At 31.0% G+C, this 19,480-nt stretch overlaps 1 protein-coding gene across 1 annotated transcript; it reads right to left on the reverse strand.

Moving 5' to 3' along the window:
* Positions 1–2,603: 2,603 nt before the first annotated feature.
* Positions 2,604–3,510, reverse strand: LOC130810687 (ethylene-responsive transcription factor ERN1-like). Its single transcript, XM_057676826.1, has 2 exons — positions 3,226–3,510; positions 2,604–2,708 (listed from the first exon to the last, which is right to left on the reverse strand). The coding sequence occupies exons 1-2, from the start codon at positions 3,508–3,510 to the stop codon at positions 2,604–2,606; spliced, it is 390 nt and encodes a 129-aa protein (XP_057532809.1).
* Positions 3,511–19,480: the final 15,970 nt, after the last annotated feature.

Here is a 19,480-nt window from a genome sequence, read left to right on the forward strand (position 1 = left end):
CAACAATAGATACTTTAACACTTTACTTTACATGTTTGTGTCATTTAGAATTTTAGTCCACCAAAAGATTTCAAACCTATTGGAAATGAACTTTCAATTCAAGGCTTCTTAATGACTAATGAGTGATTTGATTAAATGCTCATTGTAAATAGCCAATAATAAATTAGGCTCTGATAAAACATTAATAATGGGTTTAAATAACACAAACAAGTAGGAGAAGAAGCAATTTGTTTACAAGTCCAAAGTCTATTAAAATATAACAAAAATAATGTTCAATTTATAGATTATGTAAAGATTCGAACCGCAAACTTTAAATTTTATTTCTGCGCTATTGATTGGATTTGGATTAGGCCCAAATCGATTCAAAATAGAATATGAATCGAGTTAACTAGGGGCCCAAGTTTATAGATTATCTTGATCGTATTTTAGTCTAAAAATTCGGTCTGATTTGAATATATCAGAATCATACTTTTATATTTTTTAAGATTTAAGATCAAGTCTTGCTTATTCATATGGGGTCCAAGTCTATATATAAGTCTAGTATGGATTGTATACTTGGATGTGCTTATATTGGTTTGGTTAATTAAGTATAAAAATATTAAAGTTAAATCTAATTATTTTGATTGGGCTATGACTCGTCAAATCTAAGTCAATGGATCTAAGTCACTTATACTTTTGTATAAAGGTGGAATTCAAAGGACGAGATTAGAGTGTCCAACTAGGCACTTATTAGTGCATGATTATACTTAGTTGTCATGGGATTGAAGGAAATTTCTACAATTAAAATTATAAAACCAAAAAAATGTACTTTTTTATTTTTAACTTGTGTTTTTGCAAAAAATGAATAAAAAATGTTTCAAAACTATTTTTGCCAAACTAATTTAGGATTTTTTTTTAAAATAAAAAGCCCGTAATGATACCAAACAATACCCGAAATTTTAGGGAATCACTACTAGTCTATCATACTAATATTAGTGATTAGAATTGATTTACTCGTCATGACTAGTAAACAAAATAGTTAGAATTAATTTACTTTAGAATTACTCATCTAAGGCTATGCCAATTGGCTACTAGTCTAAGGTTTTAGAAGATATTTTTGACATTATTCACTATGATTCTTAGTTTGTACAACCTCCATTCCATTATACTTGCTATATTTAATTTTTTACGCAATTCAATGTGTTATTTTAATCATTTATATATTGAATATACACATTAAAGATTATAATAAGTTAATATATGAAAGTATGCAGTTAGATTTTCGAAGATTTTAATCATTTATATATTGGCCTGTAAAGAAGATTTTCGAACATAAAATGGAAGTTACAGAAATGCGTATGCTGAGATGGATGTGTGGGCACACTTTGATGGATAGAATTAGGAACCAAGAGTTTAGGGACAAACTAGGGGTAGCCCCTATATCTGAAAAAATGCGAGAGAATAGATTGAGGTGGTTTGGTCATGTGCAGAGGAAGACTTTCGACGCCCCTGTGAGGAGGGTAGATTGCATTATAGTAGATGGTAAGAGAAGTCGAGGTAGACCAAAGAGAACTTGAGATGAGCAAATTAGAGTAGACTTGTAGAAGTTAAACCTCTCTGCGGACCTGACTAGGGATAGGAGTAGTTGGAGACGTCATATCCACGTCTTAGATTAATGATGTCTGTCCTTTGACCTCTTAGTGCCCTCAACCCCTTGCCCTTACCGTTTCCTTTCTATTTAGTTCTTTGTTTTCTTTTGTAGTGGTCCTTTTGTCTATAGGCCTTTAAGTTGTCTTGCTTGTGTTTTTCGCGTCTCTTTATCTTTCTCGAGTCGGGGGACTCCTTTGGCCGCGCTCTTCTTTATGGGTATGAGTTGCCGCCGTCCTTCCCTCCCCAGACCCTGGCCTTAGCTTTCTAAGAGCGGGATATACTGGATATGATGATGATGATGATGCGGCTAGATGATTCAAACAAGATCCCACTTGACTATATTTTTTCTTACATATTAGCCGCAATATATAAAATAAGCTTGAATGATGAATAGTATCAATAAGAGTAAAATAGCGAGTATTTTAGAACGGAGGAAGTATTATATTCTCAATTTATAAGTTAAAACATATTTAAATGAGATTTTATTGGATTCGTTTTTAAGTAAATTTTATCAATATCAATTTTTTATAACTTTTAACCAAACACAATTACAGATTTTTATGATTAAAAAGTATCAATAGGTGTGCAAACCTAAATGCTAACATTTGATTAAAATAAGGAGTATAATATATCCAAGTGTAATTTTCTATTATGTGATAATGAGTTCTAAGACTAATGTTTGAGCAATGTCAAAAACAAAAGATTATACAATACAACCACGGAGGAGATAGGAGCGGACATATTCCATCTCTCTTAATTCACCTTTTAAGTACTCTACAACAACCTCAAAGTTGTTCAATTCTTCTAAGCCAAAAGCATTGGTTAACAAATTTATTATGCTTTGTTTGGATCGAAGAAAACGACAAAAAAAAAAAAGACATTGTGACAAGTTTTCCGATAGCAAATGAGGAGGAGAGGGAGATAGAGACGAGAGAATTATAAATATGTGTGACATTCTTTAGGTTTTATGTGCGTCAAATATTTTCTGCTATGAAGAAATTTAGCTGGAAAGCTAACTCGCCTTTCTTTTCCCTTTCTTTTTCGATCACTTTCTTTCCTTTGCTTTCCTCTCTATTTATCTATACACACTCTTAAGAAATAATCTAGATCAAATTGAGAGAAGAGAACTATCAAAATGAGCAAAACGAAGAATAAAAAGGAACATCCCAAAGAGGATCAACGTTAAAATCATAAAGAAAATTGGAAAACTCATATGGCCCGGTACTAGACATGTCCATCACTTCATTGTTAGCCATATCCAAGGTTGGACTAATGTTGTGACATTGTAACAATGAAGAGTAATCAACCATGTTGTAATTCCCCACAACACCATTTATTTGGGGCCTATATACATCTTGCAAACAAATATTATTAGGGTTATGAAGTTGGGTTGTGTTTGTAGTATTACTATTAATAGTAGGAGTAGCTAAGTTAAAAATAGGGTTAGAAGTAGTTGGAGAGGTTTCTAATAAATTACTAGTAACATGATCATGATTACTAATAATGTTATTTGATTTTTGGGATTCTAACTTTTTATTTTTTTAGGATATTTTTTATTCTAGAAGTAAGAGGAGAATCAGAAGAGACATGAGTTACAACAAAATTGGTTTTGGTGTTGAAACCTCGAAACAGACATGCAGCTTCATCATAGGCACGAGCAGTAGCATCAGCAATTTCAAATGTTTCGAGCCATATTCTTATTTTCTGGGTCGTATCTTTGATTTCAGCCACCCATCGCCCACTAGGCCTTTGCCTTACACCTACAAATTTACTTCTACTATTGACATTGACATTGTTTTTGCTTGATGATGATCTTTTTGGCTTTCCTTTGAATTGGGTGACTTTGTTTATTGGAGTTTTGCTCATATTATTTGTTGCCATTTGCAAATTGTGTTGGTTTTTGTTGGTAAAGTTTTGTTGAAATGAGGTATTATACATGAAAATTATATATGATATACTTTTGAATATAAGATATTTTTAGGATGAACATAAAGGAGTGAAAGAATGGACATAAATGTTGTTATTTAACTTGGGCTTGGTCTTCTTATGTGTTAGTGGGGGAGCATGTCAACTTGTCTTTGTTTGGTAAATCATTTCAATTTATTTATTTGTGCTGATCGTGAGGTTATTGGTATTTTATTTTAGAAGTTGACTACAAAAAGTTTAAATAAATATAAATAATTAAATTTTATTTCTATTAGAAAATAAATATCACTTTTCAGAAAAAGTTTTAGGTTCAATACTTCTCTAACTCACCCATTCCCTCAATCTACTACGTAATAAAAGAAAATATATATTACTTTTTTGGTAAAGACTTAAGACTAATGTTATTTAATTAATAATGATGTGTTACATGCTAAAGATGTTTTTTGTCCTAATCAAAGTGAGATGATGATAATTGTCCTTCAATAGCTTTAGAAAACGGCTAATCATTTTGTTATTGTTTGATGTTGTTCTCTACTCTTTTGTCTCTATGGTTAAAACTTACTTTTTTGATGAAATAGAAAATGACCTATATATCAATCCTATCAAGACAATATCGTAGAACAAATCTTATATGTGACTTGTGAGATTCGCTCATACAATTAATTTATGTTTTCTTATTACTTTAAGATTATATGTGATTTCTTTAGGACTTTATGTGTATATTAAGTGAGCCCAATAGAGATGGTGTCAGTAATTTATTCGCTCACCATGAGACCATCTCATTTGAGAATTTGTGCCAGTAAAAATTATATTTAAAGTCTTGATAAAAAGAAACTTTTTAAAATGAAAGTTTCGGTCATATTTTAAATAATTTTTTGGGATATTCTACATTGTAAGCACCAACTATGGCGAAAGGCAAGTAGTAGCAATTTTTAAATTTTTTTCTACAAAATAGCACTCAACTCTTGAAAAAGTCACTGCCGTAACATTATGACGCAAAAAACATTAAGTTTCCGTTAACTATTCTATATGGTAGGCACTAACTATTGCAAAAGGCGAGTGGTAGCAATTCTTAAATTTTTTTCCACAAAATAGCACTCAACTCTTGAACAATTAACTACCGTAACATTATTAAGCCAAAAATGTTTGATTTTCCGTTAAATATGGAAATAACCATTTTACCCCTGTTCCTTTTCACTATAACTCAGTATCTCCTTCCTCTTCCATTCAACATTATTAAGCCAAATTATATAGATTAAGGTCTGCCCAAACTGCCTCTACTTCATCCTCGTCAGTAAGCCACAATCTTAGCAGCCCTGGAGACTTATATACTTGTGTTGATGAGCTGCTTTACTTGCCCATCAATCTCAATTCTGTATTGAGTACCCTAATTCCCAAAAGAATAAAATCAGCATCAATATGATGCATGTAGACAGCTTAATAATGGAGCATTGAAATTCAAGATCTTGAAGGAATGGAAGAACATGTTGAATGGAAGAAGAAGGAGGTACTGAGTTTTAGTGAAAAGGAACAGGGGTAAAATGATTATTTCCATAGTTAACGGAAAATTAAACATTTTTGGCTTAATAATCTTACAGTAGTTAATTGTTCAAGAGTTGAGTGCTATTTTGTGGAAAAAATTTTAAGAATTGGTACCACTCGCCTTTTGCAATAGTTAGTGCCTACCATATAGAATATTCCTATTGAAATTAAACAAGGGTATTTGTGTTATTTCAACAGTTAACGGAAACTCGACGTTTTTTGCGTCATAATGTTACAGCAGTGACTTTTCCAAGAGTTGAGTGCTATTTTGTGGAAAAAAATTTAAGAATTGCTACCACTCGCCTTTCGCCATAGTTGGTGCTTACCATGTAGAATATCCCTAATTTTTTTTTAAAAAAAATCTCAATCAAAACTTTTTGGGCATTATTATTTGTCAACACCTTTTCATTACATCGCCACTTCTTTATTTATTATTTTTCCCACAGATTTTATCTCTCTAACATCTCTTTAATATAAACTCTTTGAACTCATTCAATTAGTTATTTGATCTCATCAAACCTAAAAGTAATTATTAATATGACGAAATTATTATAAAATAATAAAAAACAAAGATAAATTCGATTTGATTTCAAAAAAGAAAAATGTGCAAGTCGTACATTTCTATGTTGCGCTAATGTTAATTAAGAAGAAATTTATCTTTTTCTTATATTTTAATTCAAACTAAATTAGTTGATCAACATTTTAGATTTGTGTCCACATTGTACTTACGTTAATTAAAACGAAATTAATCCTACTTTAGATTAATCAAAATTAATTAATTGGCATTTCAGATTTGTGTCTATGTTGCTTTTACGTTAATTAAAACAAAATTAGACTTTTTTCTAATTTTTTAAAGTAAAATCAAATTAATCTATCGACATTTTAGACTTGCATTTATGTTCCATTTACAATAAACAAAAATAATTAAAATGAAAATTCATATGTGTTAGCTAGTGTTACCTTTATGTGATCCTCCGGTGTTGAGTATATGAGATTTATAAAGAAATAAATGAGTTGATAGCGATTTTAAAGAAGAAGGGATAAAATTAAAAAATTATTAAAAAAAGTGACGATACAATTAAAAAAAAAGTAAGTCTTTATATATGGGCACCCGGAGTCCTTATTAAGTTATATGTGCATTTTTTTATTTTAGCTATGGAAATGGACTTGTAGTTGTAATTTTGTGCATTTATATTTTCCTTTTGTTGTTGGTACTTTATATAATTGTTCACAAATTAATTGTGTGAAGCGGTATTAATACTCAGATCGAATAGCTTATCTAATATATATTATGAGAATATAGGCTTTCTATTTGAGGTTGTCTCACTAAAAGACGGTAATTGTCAATGAGGAACTCCTCATTAGTAAGTCTAAGATATGATTGCACAAGGGAAAACAACAGAACTAGAGGCTGCATTTTGTGATGATTATAGATTCCAACATTCCAAGGATCGTATGATAGCAGTTTGCGAAGCATTAAGGTAAGTTTAGTGGTTGAGAAATTTAATGGTTAGAGAAAATATGTACTTTATGAGGAGTTTAGCTTAAATTAAGAGAATCTTGAATTAGTATAGTGGTTAGTGACTTTTCTTCTCTTAATATGATAAAAATATAATTCTTACCAGTTATTACAGTAAAAATTAATTTTTTTTTTTCCTTATCTGTAGAAATTCTCAAATTTACTTTTGAATAAAAAATTTAAAATATAGCTTCAACCAAGATAAAGTCTCATTAACCTATTCCAATCATGTTAATAAATTTCATTTAGGAATGACATGACCTCGCAAAACAAATCCAACCTATATATGGCGCAAGATCCATGTTTTTAGGACTTAAAATATAATGACGTTAGACTAAAAATGATGAATATTTGAAAGAAATAAAAATTTTTAATAAAATATTTTAAAACAAAAAACAAAATTTAAAAATAATTGTCAAAATAAGTGTTTTCTTGTTCGAACTTATGGTCATGTTTTGTTTGATGATACTAACAGTAGATAATTCATAGTATGCTGAAAAAATCAAGAGCTTCATTCGCTATTAGCCTATTATTAGTAACAGCAAACAACCATTTACGTAAGTTTTGACCAGATTTTAACTTTGCTCGTTATTAGAAAATTTGAAAACAATAAGATTTTTTAATAACTTAATTCCAAAAATAAGCTTCGTGAAAACTTAATTCCCAAAATAAACGTCCGTACATTCAAACCTAGCCTTGTAGTAAATCGCTGTTACTAACAGTGAAAGACAAAAAAATAAATTAATTAATTAAAGCCATAAGTCGCTGTTACGACTTAGGGAGTTGACCAGTCAACTCCTTAAGTCGCTGTTAGTAACAACGACTTTAAAGTTAACTGATCAACTCCTTAATCTCGTAGGTTGGAATGAGGAAGTAACTGAGAACTGGAAACTTGAAACGCATTAAGTCGCTGTCACTAACAGCGACTTAAAAAAAAAATTTCGCTATTAACTATTAGCCTAAATACTAAACCGAAGGTGAAATGAGGAAGGAGGAAGAAGACTGCTGTATTTAGGCACGCATAAGGTCGCCGTTACTAACAGCGACTTTATAGTTGACCAGTCAACCCATATGTCGCTGTTAGTAACAGCGACTTTACCCTTGACTAAATTTTTTGACCATTTCTTTATACTCGCTGTTCGTAACAGCGATTACGTACCGAGCCTAGCTTTGGGGCCAAAGACGCTTATTTTGGAAATAAAGTTTGGCCAAAGCTTATTTTTTGATTAAAGTTATTAAAAAATCTTATTTTTTTCAAATTTTCCTCGTTATTACTAATAACTATCTAACCCAGATCAGAGGCTTTGATACAAAGACACTTATTTTTTGAATTAGTTTCAAATAAGGCTTTTTTTAATTTTTATTAAAATAAGCTTATTCATTTCAAAAATTAAAAATGACTCAAATTGATTATAAACGACCCAAATAACCCATATTTGAAGTTGATATGGGAAAATTTGAATAAAATAAGATTATTTAACAACTTAATTCCAAAAATAAGCTTCGTGAAAACTTAATTCCCAAAATAAACGTCCATACATCCAAACCTAGCGTTAGAGTAAATCGTTGTTACTAACAGCGAAAGACAAAAAAAATAAAATAAAAGCCATAAGTCGCTGTTACTAACAGCAACTTAGGGAGTTGACCAGTCAACTCCTTAAGTCGCTGTTAGTAACAGCGACTTTAAGGTTAACTGGTCAACTTCTTAATCTCGTAGGTTGGAATGAGGAAGTAACTGAGAACTGGAAACTTGAAACGCATTACGTCGCTGTTACTAACAGCGACTTAATTTTTATTTTTTTTTAAGTCGCTGTTAGTAACAGCGACTTACTTCAAGGCTAGGTTTGGATGTACGGACTCTTATTTTGGGAATTAAGTTTTCACAAAGCTTATTTTTGGAATTAAGTTGTTAAAACATCTTATTTTATTCAAATTTTCTTGATATGGCCTATGAATGTTTGATGGGCCCTAAATAAATAAAATGAACTATACTATTTTCAATATAAAACAATGTTATCATCATTATACCCAGTGTATCCTACTCATAGAAAATTATGGTCCGGATCTGGAGAGGAAAGAAAAATGGCAACTCATATAAAACAATGTCAAATTCTTAATTAGGATACATGAACCAACATATCATTATCAATGATCTTTTAAATGAATTTTCTTTTATTTATTTTGATTTTTTTTAAACTTTCGTATTCTTTTCTAATTTTGTCCTTCCATTATTTTCAATCTTTAAACCTCTGACGTTTCAACTTTCTATCTTTTTTATTGGTTCATCTGATATTTTTAGATTGCACATTCTCAAAGCCTGTTAAAAGACTTTTTTTATTGTATGTTTAATTTTAGTGAGCACAAATTTTTTCTTAAATATTTATTTGAAAATTTTTTAAAAATTATTTATTTGTTCAATCATCAATCTAAGTAATCGCATTTTGGCCACCCATATATTCCTTCAACGGCAATAGTCCAACGTCCAGATATAATAATAGTGAATAGTGATTGTTTGATGGTCTTTGACGAAAACCTCCCTTCAATTTTTAGGGGAACAACAACTTGATCACATAATATTTTTTTTTTAGCTTATTTCTATCATTTACACTTAATCTTATGAGTCATATCATGTTGAATATTTGTCAACTGACCAAATCAACTAAAGTTTTATAAATTTCTTATTGAATTGGCTTATTGACATAATAAAAATGCCAACATAATGTAAGGTCATAGCTTCAAATCTCATTTTAAATAAAACTTTTATCGTTAAGTATGCAGTGGGCCTGTGTTACATCCACATTTTAATTTCAAAGAGCCCTTGCATGAGGGTTATGATAGACTCTATAACATATCTTAAAGCTTTAGTTATAAACCACCTCCATCTTCTGGTTAAGTTGATTCCTCCATAATACCATTCAATTAAAAAGTAGAATGAGAGAGTTATTTAAAACTTTCATCATCATCCTCATTCTAATGAGTCTTGCCCAGAATAGGGTTTGGAGAAGGTGGAAAAGAAGGAAAACCAATACCTCATCACGAGGAAAAGCCTAGCATATGAGATCTCTAGCTACAAAGGAAAACAGAAAACAAAAAGAAGAAAATACAATACATACGAACACAACATTCAAAAAGACAAAACTAACCAAACTACAAGCAAACAAAAGCAAGTACGAAGAAAAAGGTTGAAAGTGGAAGAGTGTAAAGTAGGTGAAATGATTACATGTTAGCAATCCATTAAGTATGAACAAGTATAGTAGTAGATGTATATGAAAATGTAACGAGCAAAAGTAAGAAGTAATACTTGAAGAGGGGAGTATGAATTAATATGGTGGAGAAAAAGTAGATAGTAAGTTTCTGCAAAAAGGGTAGCAAACAGGGAAATAAGGAAACAACTTACCAATGAAGTAAAAAGAACGTGCATACCCATGTTAATATGTTATGTGCTGGTCAGCTCATTGCTCTCATTCCTAGTCTATTGCACGTTGCAGCCTGCTCTGTGCTTACTTATTATTATTCCTCACTTTACTATTTAAATTCACTTTTATTAAAGAGAAAATTTTATGAAATTTAATATTTTTTTGTTTTTTAACTGAGATAAAATTTAATTTTGGTTTTTAATTAGTTATATATTAAGTTATTTAACTATCAATATAATTTATTTTAATGTGTTTTAATATCTAATTTAATTATGTATATAATTGCTTGACTAAATTTAACAAACTTTATCTTATCAACTTTATCTTAACAAACTTTATTATGTGCAATTATTTAAACTATAGTACATGTTTTATACTCCTTGGATGATTAGTGGTGATTTTAGGGCAATTTTAGCTAATTTGCTCCACTTCATGTGTTTGACATAATTCATGAGCAAATTATTAGCTAATTGTGGTGTTTTTAGAGATGTTTTTGGTATATGTATGGCTAATCGTATTTGCAGGGATAATAAAATTAAAAAGAGAAAAAGAAGTCCCAAAATCTTGAAGAAAAGAGTCACCGTAATAAGCATTTTTATAAAAGCCTACTCGGGTTTGACAAAAAAAAAAAAAAATCCATTTGCTTTATAAATGTATTTTATTAGGTTAAAATTCAGTTTCTCTTTTCTAAGTAGCCTCTCACATATAAAGAGAGGAATTAGGTTAGAGAAAACAGATTGGATTCTTATAAGTCTCTAATTTCCTTAAATTTATTCTGCTGCCATTTTATTTCTACTATTTTTATATTCATATATTAAAATTTAATAAAAGTGTGTGAATTTCGTCATTCATTGTCTTATTGCTTTAATTGTTCTCAGTCGTTGTTATTCACTAGATTTTAATCATCAATTCTCGTAGATTATGTTTGAGATGAATTGGTTGATTTAATGTATTGTCAAATGATTTCACATGTAATTCATAGATTATTTGACGAGCTAATTTAACATGTTGTCAAATGTATAAAAAGTATTTTTGCTATATGTAGGTAACTCCTACAAAAGTATTTTTTTTTTCCGCTTATTTTTAATAATTTAAGGCTCAATACATAAGATGAACATATAACTCTCATCTTACAAATGTTTATGACAAAAACTAAAGAAAAGTAATTGTATTTACCGGTTGACCATATTTCTCATCAAGCTAATAAAATTTTTAAAAAAAAAAAAAATTTTAAATAAGTATTCTATTTTGGTATTGATTTAATTTTGAGCTTTATTATGTCGCCATTATTTTCATTTAAAAATGGATTCAAGAGCATTTTTATAATTTCATTAAAAAGATGGCGACACAGTAAAAAAAAAGACGACATTTAAAAAGCGGGTTAATTTTTTTCCAATTTGATCTCGACTTTTAATTTTCTAGCTTCGCCACGTCGAGAGTATGAGGCATTGGTGGGATCAACCCTAGCAAAATTCTTGTGTGAGAAATAATAATGGGATCCCAATGCCCTTACAAACCCAATCTTTAAACATCGCCACCCTTTTCATTTTATCGCCATCCCATAATGAAATTACGAATTTGTCCCTAGACTTTAAAAAATTACGAATTTGCCACTGGACTTAAAATTTCTTATTTATACTCTAACCTCACTAAATAACTTCTTTATCACACTTAAAAAACAAAATTACAACATAAAATTTTTGGAGCAAAAACTAAGAAATTCAATCCGCAAACAAATAATCGAGTTAATTTTTATTCGAATCGTATTATTTTAAATTTTAAAAAAAACGAAAAAAAATAGGCCAGTCGCACGAAATCCGCGAGCCCACTGCGGGTTAGTGGCACGAAACCTGCGACTCGATCGCGGCTCAGTCGCGGGTTTCGTGCGACTGACCCGCGGTGGGCGCTCGCGGATTTCGTGCGACTGGCCCATTTTTTTAATTTTTTTTCGTTTTTTTATGAATATTATTATTAATTTTATTTATATTATTATTGTTATTATTATTATTATTGTTATTATTATTATTATTATTATTATTATTATTATTATTATTATTATCATTATTATTATTGGGATTGTTATTATTATTATTAAATTTTTATTTTTGTTTTAATTATTATATTTAATTTATTTTTTTAAATATTATTATTATTATTATTATTATTATTATTATTATTATTATTATTATTAACTTTTTTATATTCTTTTAAATATTATTTTTGTTGGTGATGTTGTTGTTGTTGTTGTTATTGTTATTGTGAGTAAATTTTTCTTTAATTTTTTTTAAATATTGTTTTTGTTATTAGTGTTATGATTATTATTATTGTTTGTGTTATTATTGTTATGATTATTATTAATGTTATTATTTTTGTTAATATTATTATTATTATTATTATTATTATTATTATTATTATTATTATTATTATTATTATTATTATTATTATTATTTTATTATTATTATTATTATTATTATTATTATTGTTGTTAATTTAGAAAATTAATTACAATAATATTAAAAATAATAATAATAAATATGTTCTTACATTATATTTGTTGATAATGATTAGTTAAATATTGTTGTTGCTAATTAATTATTGTCTTTTGTTCATATGGTTAATTTAACGTAACGATTGATTATGTTTATTTATTAATAATAGTTAATTAAATTATCAAAAATTGTAGTAAATGGCTGGTACTCACGGGAAAGGAAAGAATTTTTTTAGAAACTTGCTGAGCGGGAATAGTTCTAGGCCTACCTTGCTCAGATGGGACCCTCATGAGAGGGGGTGACGGGTTCTACTAGGAGGGCTAGGCAGGAAGAGGCTGCCAGACACAGTGAGGCCCAACGGTCGAGTACGCTGAACCAAGTGCGTACTAGTTTTTATGACCAAGCTAGCAGCCTCGAGAGTAGTTGGGAGGTTTCTAGTGATGATGATAATGATGCTGATCTTTGCCCAGTGGACTGGACTGTTGTCCAGAAGCCTGACGGGAGATTTGCACGTGCCGGCCCTAGTTCTTCAGGCACATATGAGCGTGCCGGACATAGTCTCGTTGATAATGAGCCGCCACGGGGGAGCAGGCGCTCACAGTCCGCTGGAATGGACTGGTTAGTCACATTGCCACAGCCCGATGGGCCCACAGATATGTGCCTGATACCCAACTATGGCGGGCACATAGCTAAAGTCATTTTTGACGGCTCTGAGCGTACGCCTCCGGTTCTGGAATGCCGTAGTAGAAAGAAGCCGTTGGAGGCGATCATCGGACTGCGGGATATTACCGATGCGCTTTACGATGTTCTACATGCTACTCCCCTCGGCCAGCTATCGTACGTTATGCACCAGCACATCGACTGTGCTTTGATATCGGCCTTCGTGGAGAGGTGGCAGCCGGATACGAACACCTTCCACATGCCATGGGGTGAGATGACGATTATGTTGCACGACGTGCAACGCATATTGGGCATAGGTATTGAAGGTTCTCTATCGGCTAGGCCTTCTGAGGGAGAGTAGCAGGTCAGTATTACTAATCTGTTTGGGGAGCCTATGTCCGAGCTACGACGGAAAGGGATATTCATCAGCGGTTGCGTCAACGTTGCTGAAGTGATGCATTTGTGTCATCGATCCAGGCTATGGAGACCCATTCGACAGCCTACTACATGGCTATTGTCGGCTCTACCCTGCTGGCGGATAAAACCAGAACCGACATGCGACCTCACCCGATACTTGCCGTCAACGTCGATCAGGATGAGATCGCCTGGGGTGCGGTGACGCTGGCCTACATGTATCGCCAACTGGGAATGGCATCTAGGGCTGGTTGTAAGACCATTGCGGGTTGCCTCACATTGCTCCAGACATGGATTTACGAGTGGATGTGCCTAATAAGACTAGGGCGGAGATGTGGTCCACGCCCAAGCCAGGTCGTGAGATGAACAGGCTAAGGGACTGCAGGAGTATACTAGACTGCATAACGGAGACTCAGGTATTGTACATCACATCACACTTTGTTATGCATGTTATTTTAATTTTAAATTATTTTTATATGTTAACTTGGCTTGTATGCAGGTGGAATGGACTCCATACATGACTTCTCCAAGGGCATTGTTGAATGAGCACCCACGCACCACCTTCATCGGGGGTATCACTTGCTTTGATATCGTCGAGGTGTATTTGCCGGAGAGGTCAGTGCGACAGGTTGGCTTTGTGTAGGCTATTCCCCCCTCCCCCCCCCCACCTCTGAGACCAGCCCAGGTTGTATGACCGGCACACAGTACCTACTGAGTGACCTTTGCTTCTCCGCCTGTGTACTTGAAGGCATGGAGTAGGTTCCCCTATAGTGCCCGCCTTGGTGATTAGGCACTTCGTCGGGCATCTGTTCCATCAGAGGCTGATCCTAGTTACGTTGACTGGTTCAGAGTGTGCTCCCACCCATACGTTGTCCCCGGCAAAGGACCGAGTGCAGGTTTTGGTCCAACTGAAAGCAGATTGGAATACGTTAGTTTTTTGAATTTATTTGTTTTCTATTATGTTGTTGTGTTAGTTAGATATTGTTAATATCTTATTCACACCCTTTTTCCTTTTTTTTTTTCAGTTACTGAATGAAAGGCCGAGTCGAGTCGCTCCATTGGCGAGATTGCCTGCTGTTGCGGAAATGACCCCCCGGGAAAGACATGCTTTAGATGTATACCTTGGTGATGTTAAAGATTTATTTGCCGAATGGCAAGCTTTTAAGGGGCATGGCCCTTCATAGTCTGTATTTAAACTAATTTACATTAATGTGTTTATTTATTTACATCAACTCTTTTTACATTAAATTTAATTCATGTTTACATCAATGCTTTTATTAATTTACAATATTACTATACATATTGAATTTCATCTACAATTTCTATAGTAATGACGTACACAATAGTATAACTATAGACTATCTACAAATTGAATCCCATCTACAATTTCTATAGTAAAACTGAATAATGATTTACACATCACGTTACACTATGGACTATCTAAATTTACAGCATCTTCAGCGGTGTTATTATGTTGTGGTGGTCATGGCCCGCATAGTTTATTCCAAAGCATAATCCTAGTAGTAAAATGTGTTTCTATATGTCTGAAAAAATTGTCAACTGCTTCTCTCCAACGTTGATGGACTGGCTGCAGTGGAGATGAATCGTCGTTCATTAATAGTTGAACAAAATGATTTCTATTCACCCAACATATATGTATAACTTTATTTACACTATGCACGCCCGATGCTTTCCTTAACGGAAGAACCAAACAGTTGTACAGCAGATTGCCTTCAGCAGAACCATAATAAGCAATGACAATGTTAAGAAGTCATGATAAAGGCCGGTTGCATGCCGGTTGCACTAAGTTGTCGTATCCCGAATATCTACATTGATCCTATTTGCCCTTACATGACCATCTCTGTACACTAAGAACGGGTGGTTATGTCTTCCTTTTTCACCAGGACACACCCTTACCGTCCAAGGTCTTTCTCCTGGTTTACGACTACTTGCTACAATCAAAAATTTACACCCACAACTTCCACTTTTAGAACCAGGTCGGGCATCATTATCTAGATTATATAAATCACCCCTAATATTACCATAGCGGTGACATCTTAAATACACACTAACTCTAGAACGTCTTTCTTTTTGTTTATAAGAAGCACGTGTAAATTGAAAACCAATTGTTATTGCTATGGCATCGGCCCAACTATGTAATTCATCTAAGGAATCAAATTCCCTATTCGTAACAAATCTACCGGAGTAATCTAAGTTGTCTCCTAAGTTTTCAAAGTCCTGCAAATTTGAAATATGAAACAAACCATACATTAGGTCTTTAAAAAATTATACATACAAACATTAATAATAAAAACATTCAATAATAAATAAAATTATAAATTACTTTAATAATTAATATTTTAGTACTACAAATTAATATTAATTAAAAATTATAATTTACTTAAATAATTAATATTAAAATAATAATAATACAAAAAATATAATAAAATAATTGTAATAATAATAAAACAAATTAATATTAAATAATAAGAAAATAATAATAATAACATATAATTATAAATTATTTAAATAAATAATAACAAAATAATAGTAATGTTAATAATATAAATTACTTACATTAATAATAATAATAATAATAATAATAATAATAATAATAATAATAATAATAATAACAAAAATTAATAATAATAATAATAATAATAATAATAATAATAATAATAATAATAATAATAATAACAACAATAATAAAAAAATACAAATAATATTATTATTAATAATAATATTATTAATAATAATAATAATAATATTGTAATAATATTAATAATAATAATTTACTAAGACGTATAATAATTTAATTAATAATGTAAATAATAAAAAAAACAAAAAAAAAGAAAAAAAAAACCAGTCGCACAAAAACTGCGAGCAGACCACGGTGGAGTCGCACAAATCGTGCGAGTGGACCACGGTGAAGTCGCACAAAACGTGTGAATGGACCACGGTCCAGTCGCACGTTTTGTGCGACTGAACCGTGGTCCACTCACACGTTTTGTGCGACTCAACCATGGTTCATTCGCCCAGTTTTTGCGACTTTCTTTTTTTTTAAAAAAAAATACACCGAATCGATTAACGTACGTACCGGATCTGATTCATAATCGCTTTCGTTAGCCGTAGTTAATCGATTCCAACTAACAGCTTGTTTAAAATCGAATAACGTTTTTAGAGAGTTTTTTGAGAGATAGTACCGTGTTTGAATTCGTATAGCATACAAGGGCGCGTCTGAAAATTCAATATATATAGGGTCGCGATAAAAATGTTCGGGATTACATTTAAACTTTAAATTTAATGTTTTTAAAGTGATAATAGTGTTATTAAGTGCGATCTACATTTGTTAAACAAGTTATAAATCTAAGGGCAAATTCGTAATTTATTAGAAGGATTACGATGTATAATAATGCCCATTACAAATGGATGTTGCTAAACTTCGCCACCCTTTTCATTTTTTCGCCACCCCCCTCCAAATGAAATTACGAATTTGCCCCTGATTTTTTAAAAATTACAATTTTACCACTCATTTCAAATTTTTTATTTATAATAATAATAATAATAATAATAATAATAATAATAATAATAAGAAAAAACAACAATAATAAAATTAAATAATAATTATTATTATTCAAAAAAAAAAAATATGAGTCGCCCAATTTTGGGCGACTCAATTTTTTTTTTTTTCTTTTTTGGAAAATAATAATAATAATAATAATAATAATATTAATACTAATAATAATAATTTATAGATTAATGTGGTCTATTAGCTCAGTTGGTTAGAGCGTTGTACTATTAACGTGAAGGTCACAGGTTCGAGACCTGCACAAGCCATTATTTAATAATTATTAATTTTTTATCATATTTATAATAAAAAATTAATAATTATTAAATAATGACTTGTTCAGGTCTCGAACCTATGACCTTCACGTTATTAGTACAACGCTCTAACCAACTGAGCTAATAGACCACATTAATTTATAAATTATTATTATTAGTATTAATATTAATATTATTATTATTATTATTATTATTTTCCAAAAAGAAAAAAAAAAAAAAAATGAGTCGCCCAAAATTGGGCGACTGGACCATGGTTCAGTCGCCCAATTTTGGGCGACTCCACCATGGTCCAGTCGCCCAGATCTGGGCGACTCGACCATGGTTCACTCGCCCAATTTTGGGCGACTCAACTTTTTTTTTTTTTTTTTTGAATAATAATTATTATTATTTAATTTTATTATTGTTGTTTTTATTATTATTATTATTATTATTATTATTATTGTTATTATTATTATTAATTTTATTTATTATTATTATTTAATTTTATTATTGTTGTTGTTATTATTATTATTATTATTATTATTATTATAAATAAGAAATTTGTAAGAAGTGGCATTTTTATAATTTTTTAAACTACATGGACAAATACGTAATCTTAGGGGGAGGGGGGTGGCGAAAAAATAAAAAGGGGTGGCGAACTTTAAGAACTGGGTTACAAATAGGTATTGTGAGACAACAACGCAAAAATATCAGTCATATTGAGTAATACTACTGACTACTGTAATTATATTATGCTACGACAAGGGAAATACTCATCATATTATGACGCTAAAGTTAGTGACACTTACTGCTGCATATCTCTTTCTCTCAGAAGCATGCTTAAACACTGTTATCAGAATATACACTGTTACACTACAATACTCCTTTTTTTTCTTTTTCTTTTTTTTTTTTACATTTATTTTACTTTCAGTGTCAGACTCAAAGCGACCTCATCTATCACCTCACTTTCTCCCTGCTGTATGTAAGGATGGCAAAAGTTGATCCAACCTACTAACGCGACCTGAACCTAACTCGAAATAAGTGGGTTTGGGTTGAGACTTTTGACCCAATTAATTAAATGGATCGACCAGACCTGATCTGTTTATTAAATGGGTTAGGTTCAGTTCAAAATTTTAAACCTAAAAAAAACCTGTATAACCCATTTAATTTAATGTATTAATTTCTAGTTAAATCAATAAGTATAAGCTAAACTTAGTTTATTTAATATTTTCTTATTTTTCATAGTAAATACAAAATAAACAACAAAAAAAATATAAAGTTAAAATTAAAGCCTAAAAAATTAGATTTAATCAACATTAAAAACCTTAAAACGAAAAAAAAATTATAAACGGGGTAAAGTGAGTCAAAATCAGGTCAACCTGATCTGTTGCAGGCGGGTCAAGGTTGTGATTTTCAATCCAATTAACTAAATGGATTGGGTTTGGGTCAAGGTTTTCTGACCTGTTTATATATGTCCCAAACCCGAACTTGGTCCAACCTGAGCCGTTTGACAGGCCTCTATATCTTTTCGAAAAATATTTACTATACATTACGGTTATCAGTACTATTATGGCTAACGTATAATGAAAATATATAGTCAAATGGAAGTCAGCTCGTTTTGTATGAGACCGTTTCAATATGAAATGGGCTTATATAATTAATTAGTATATTTCTCTAATTGATTACTTTAAATTTTAAAGGATCATTTTAACACATTAAATGTACACGGGTCAGTCCAATAGAGATGATCACCACGAGACCGTTTCATTTAAAAATTTATGAATGGACTTGTATTTTAATCTTCTAATCATATACTTTATAGTATTAACTTTTTTGTACTTTTTAGCTATGCATAATTTAACATATAAACGATCAAATATAACGCATTGTATGTGTAGATGAGGACTACATAAAGTAAGGAGAGATTATCAAAAATAAAAATATTGCAAACTAAAAGCAAAAAATTAAAATGATGTTTCTGCTGAGAAACTGGTCAACTTGATTTGAGAGGGGAATGTTTGTTGATGAAAGGGATTTTGCTACTTGGGGTCCGAGTATGAAAA

The sequence above is a fragment of the Amaranthus tricolor genome, chromosome 1 (assembly GCF_026212465.1).
Source record: "Amaranthus tricolor cultivar Red isolate AtriRed21 chromosome 1, ASM2621246v1, whole genome shotgun sequence".
Taxonomy (NCBI): domain Eukaryota; kingdom Viridiplantae; phylum Streptophyta; class Magnoliopsida; order Caryophyllales; family Amaranthaceae; genus Amaranthus; species Amaranthus tricolor.

What these genes read in the sequence shown, in the direction of transcription:
- LOC130810687 (XM_057676826.1), bottom strand. Translation starts at nt 3,510, where the DNA reads ATGGCAACAAATAATATGAGCAAAACTCCAATAAACAAAGTCACCCAA. An exon ending in ACACCAAAACCAATTTTGTT is followed by an intron (nt 2,709 to 3,225) that starts GTAACTCATGTC and finishes GAGTGTGTATAG; the next exon opens with ATAAATAGAGAGGAAAGCAA.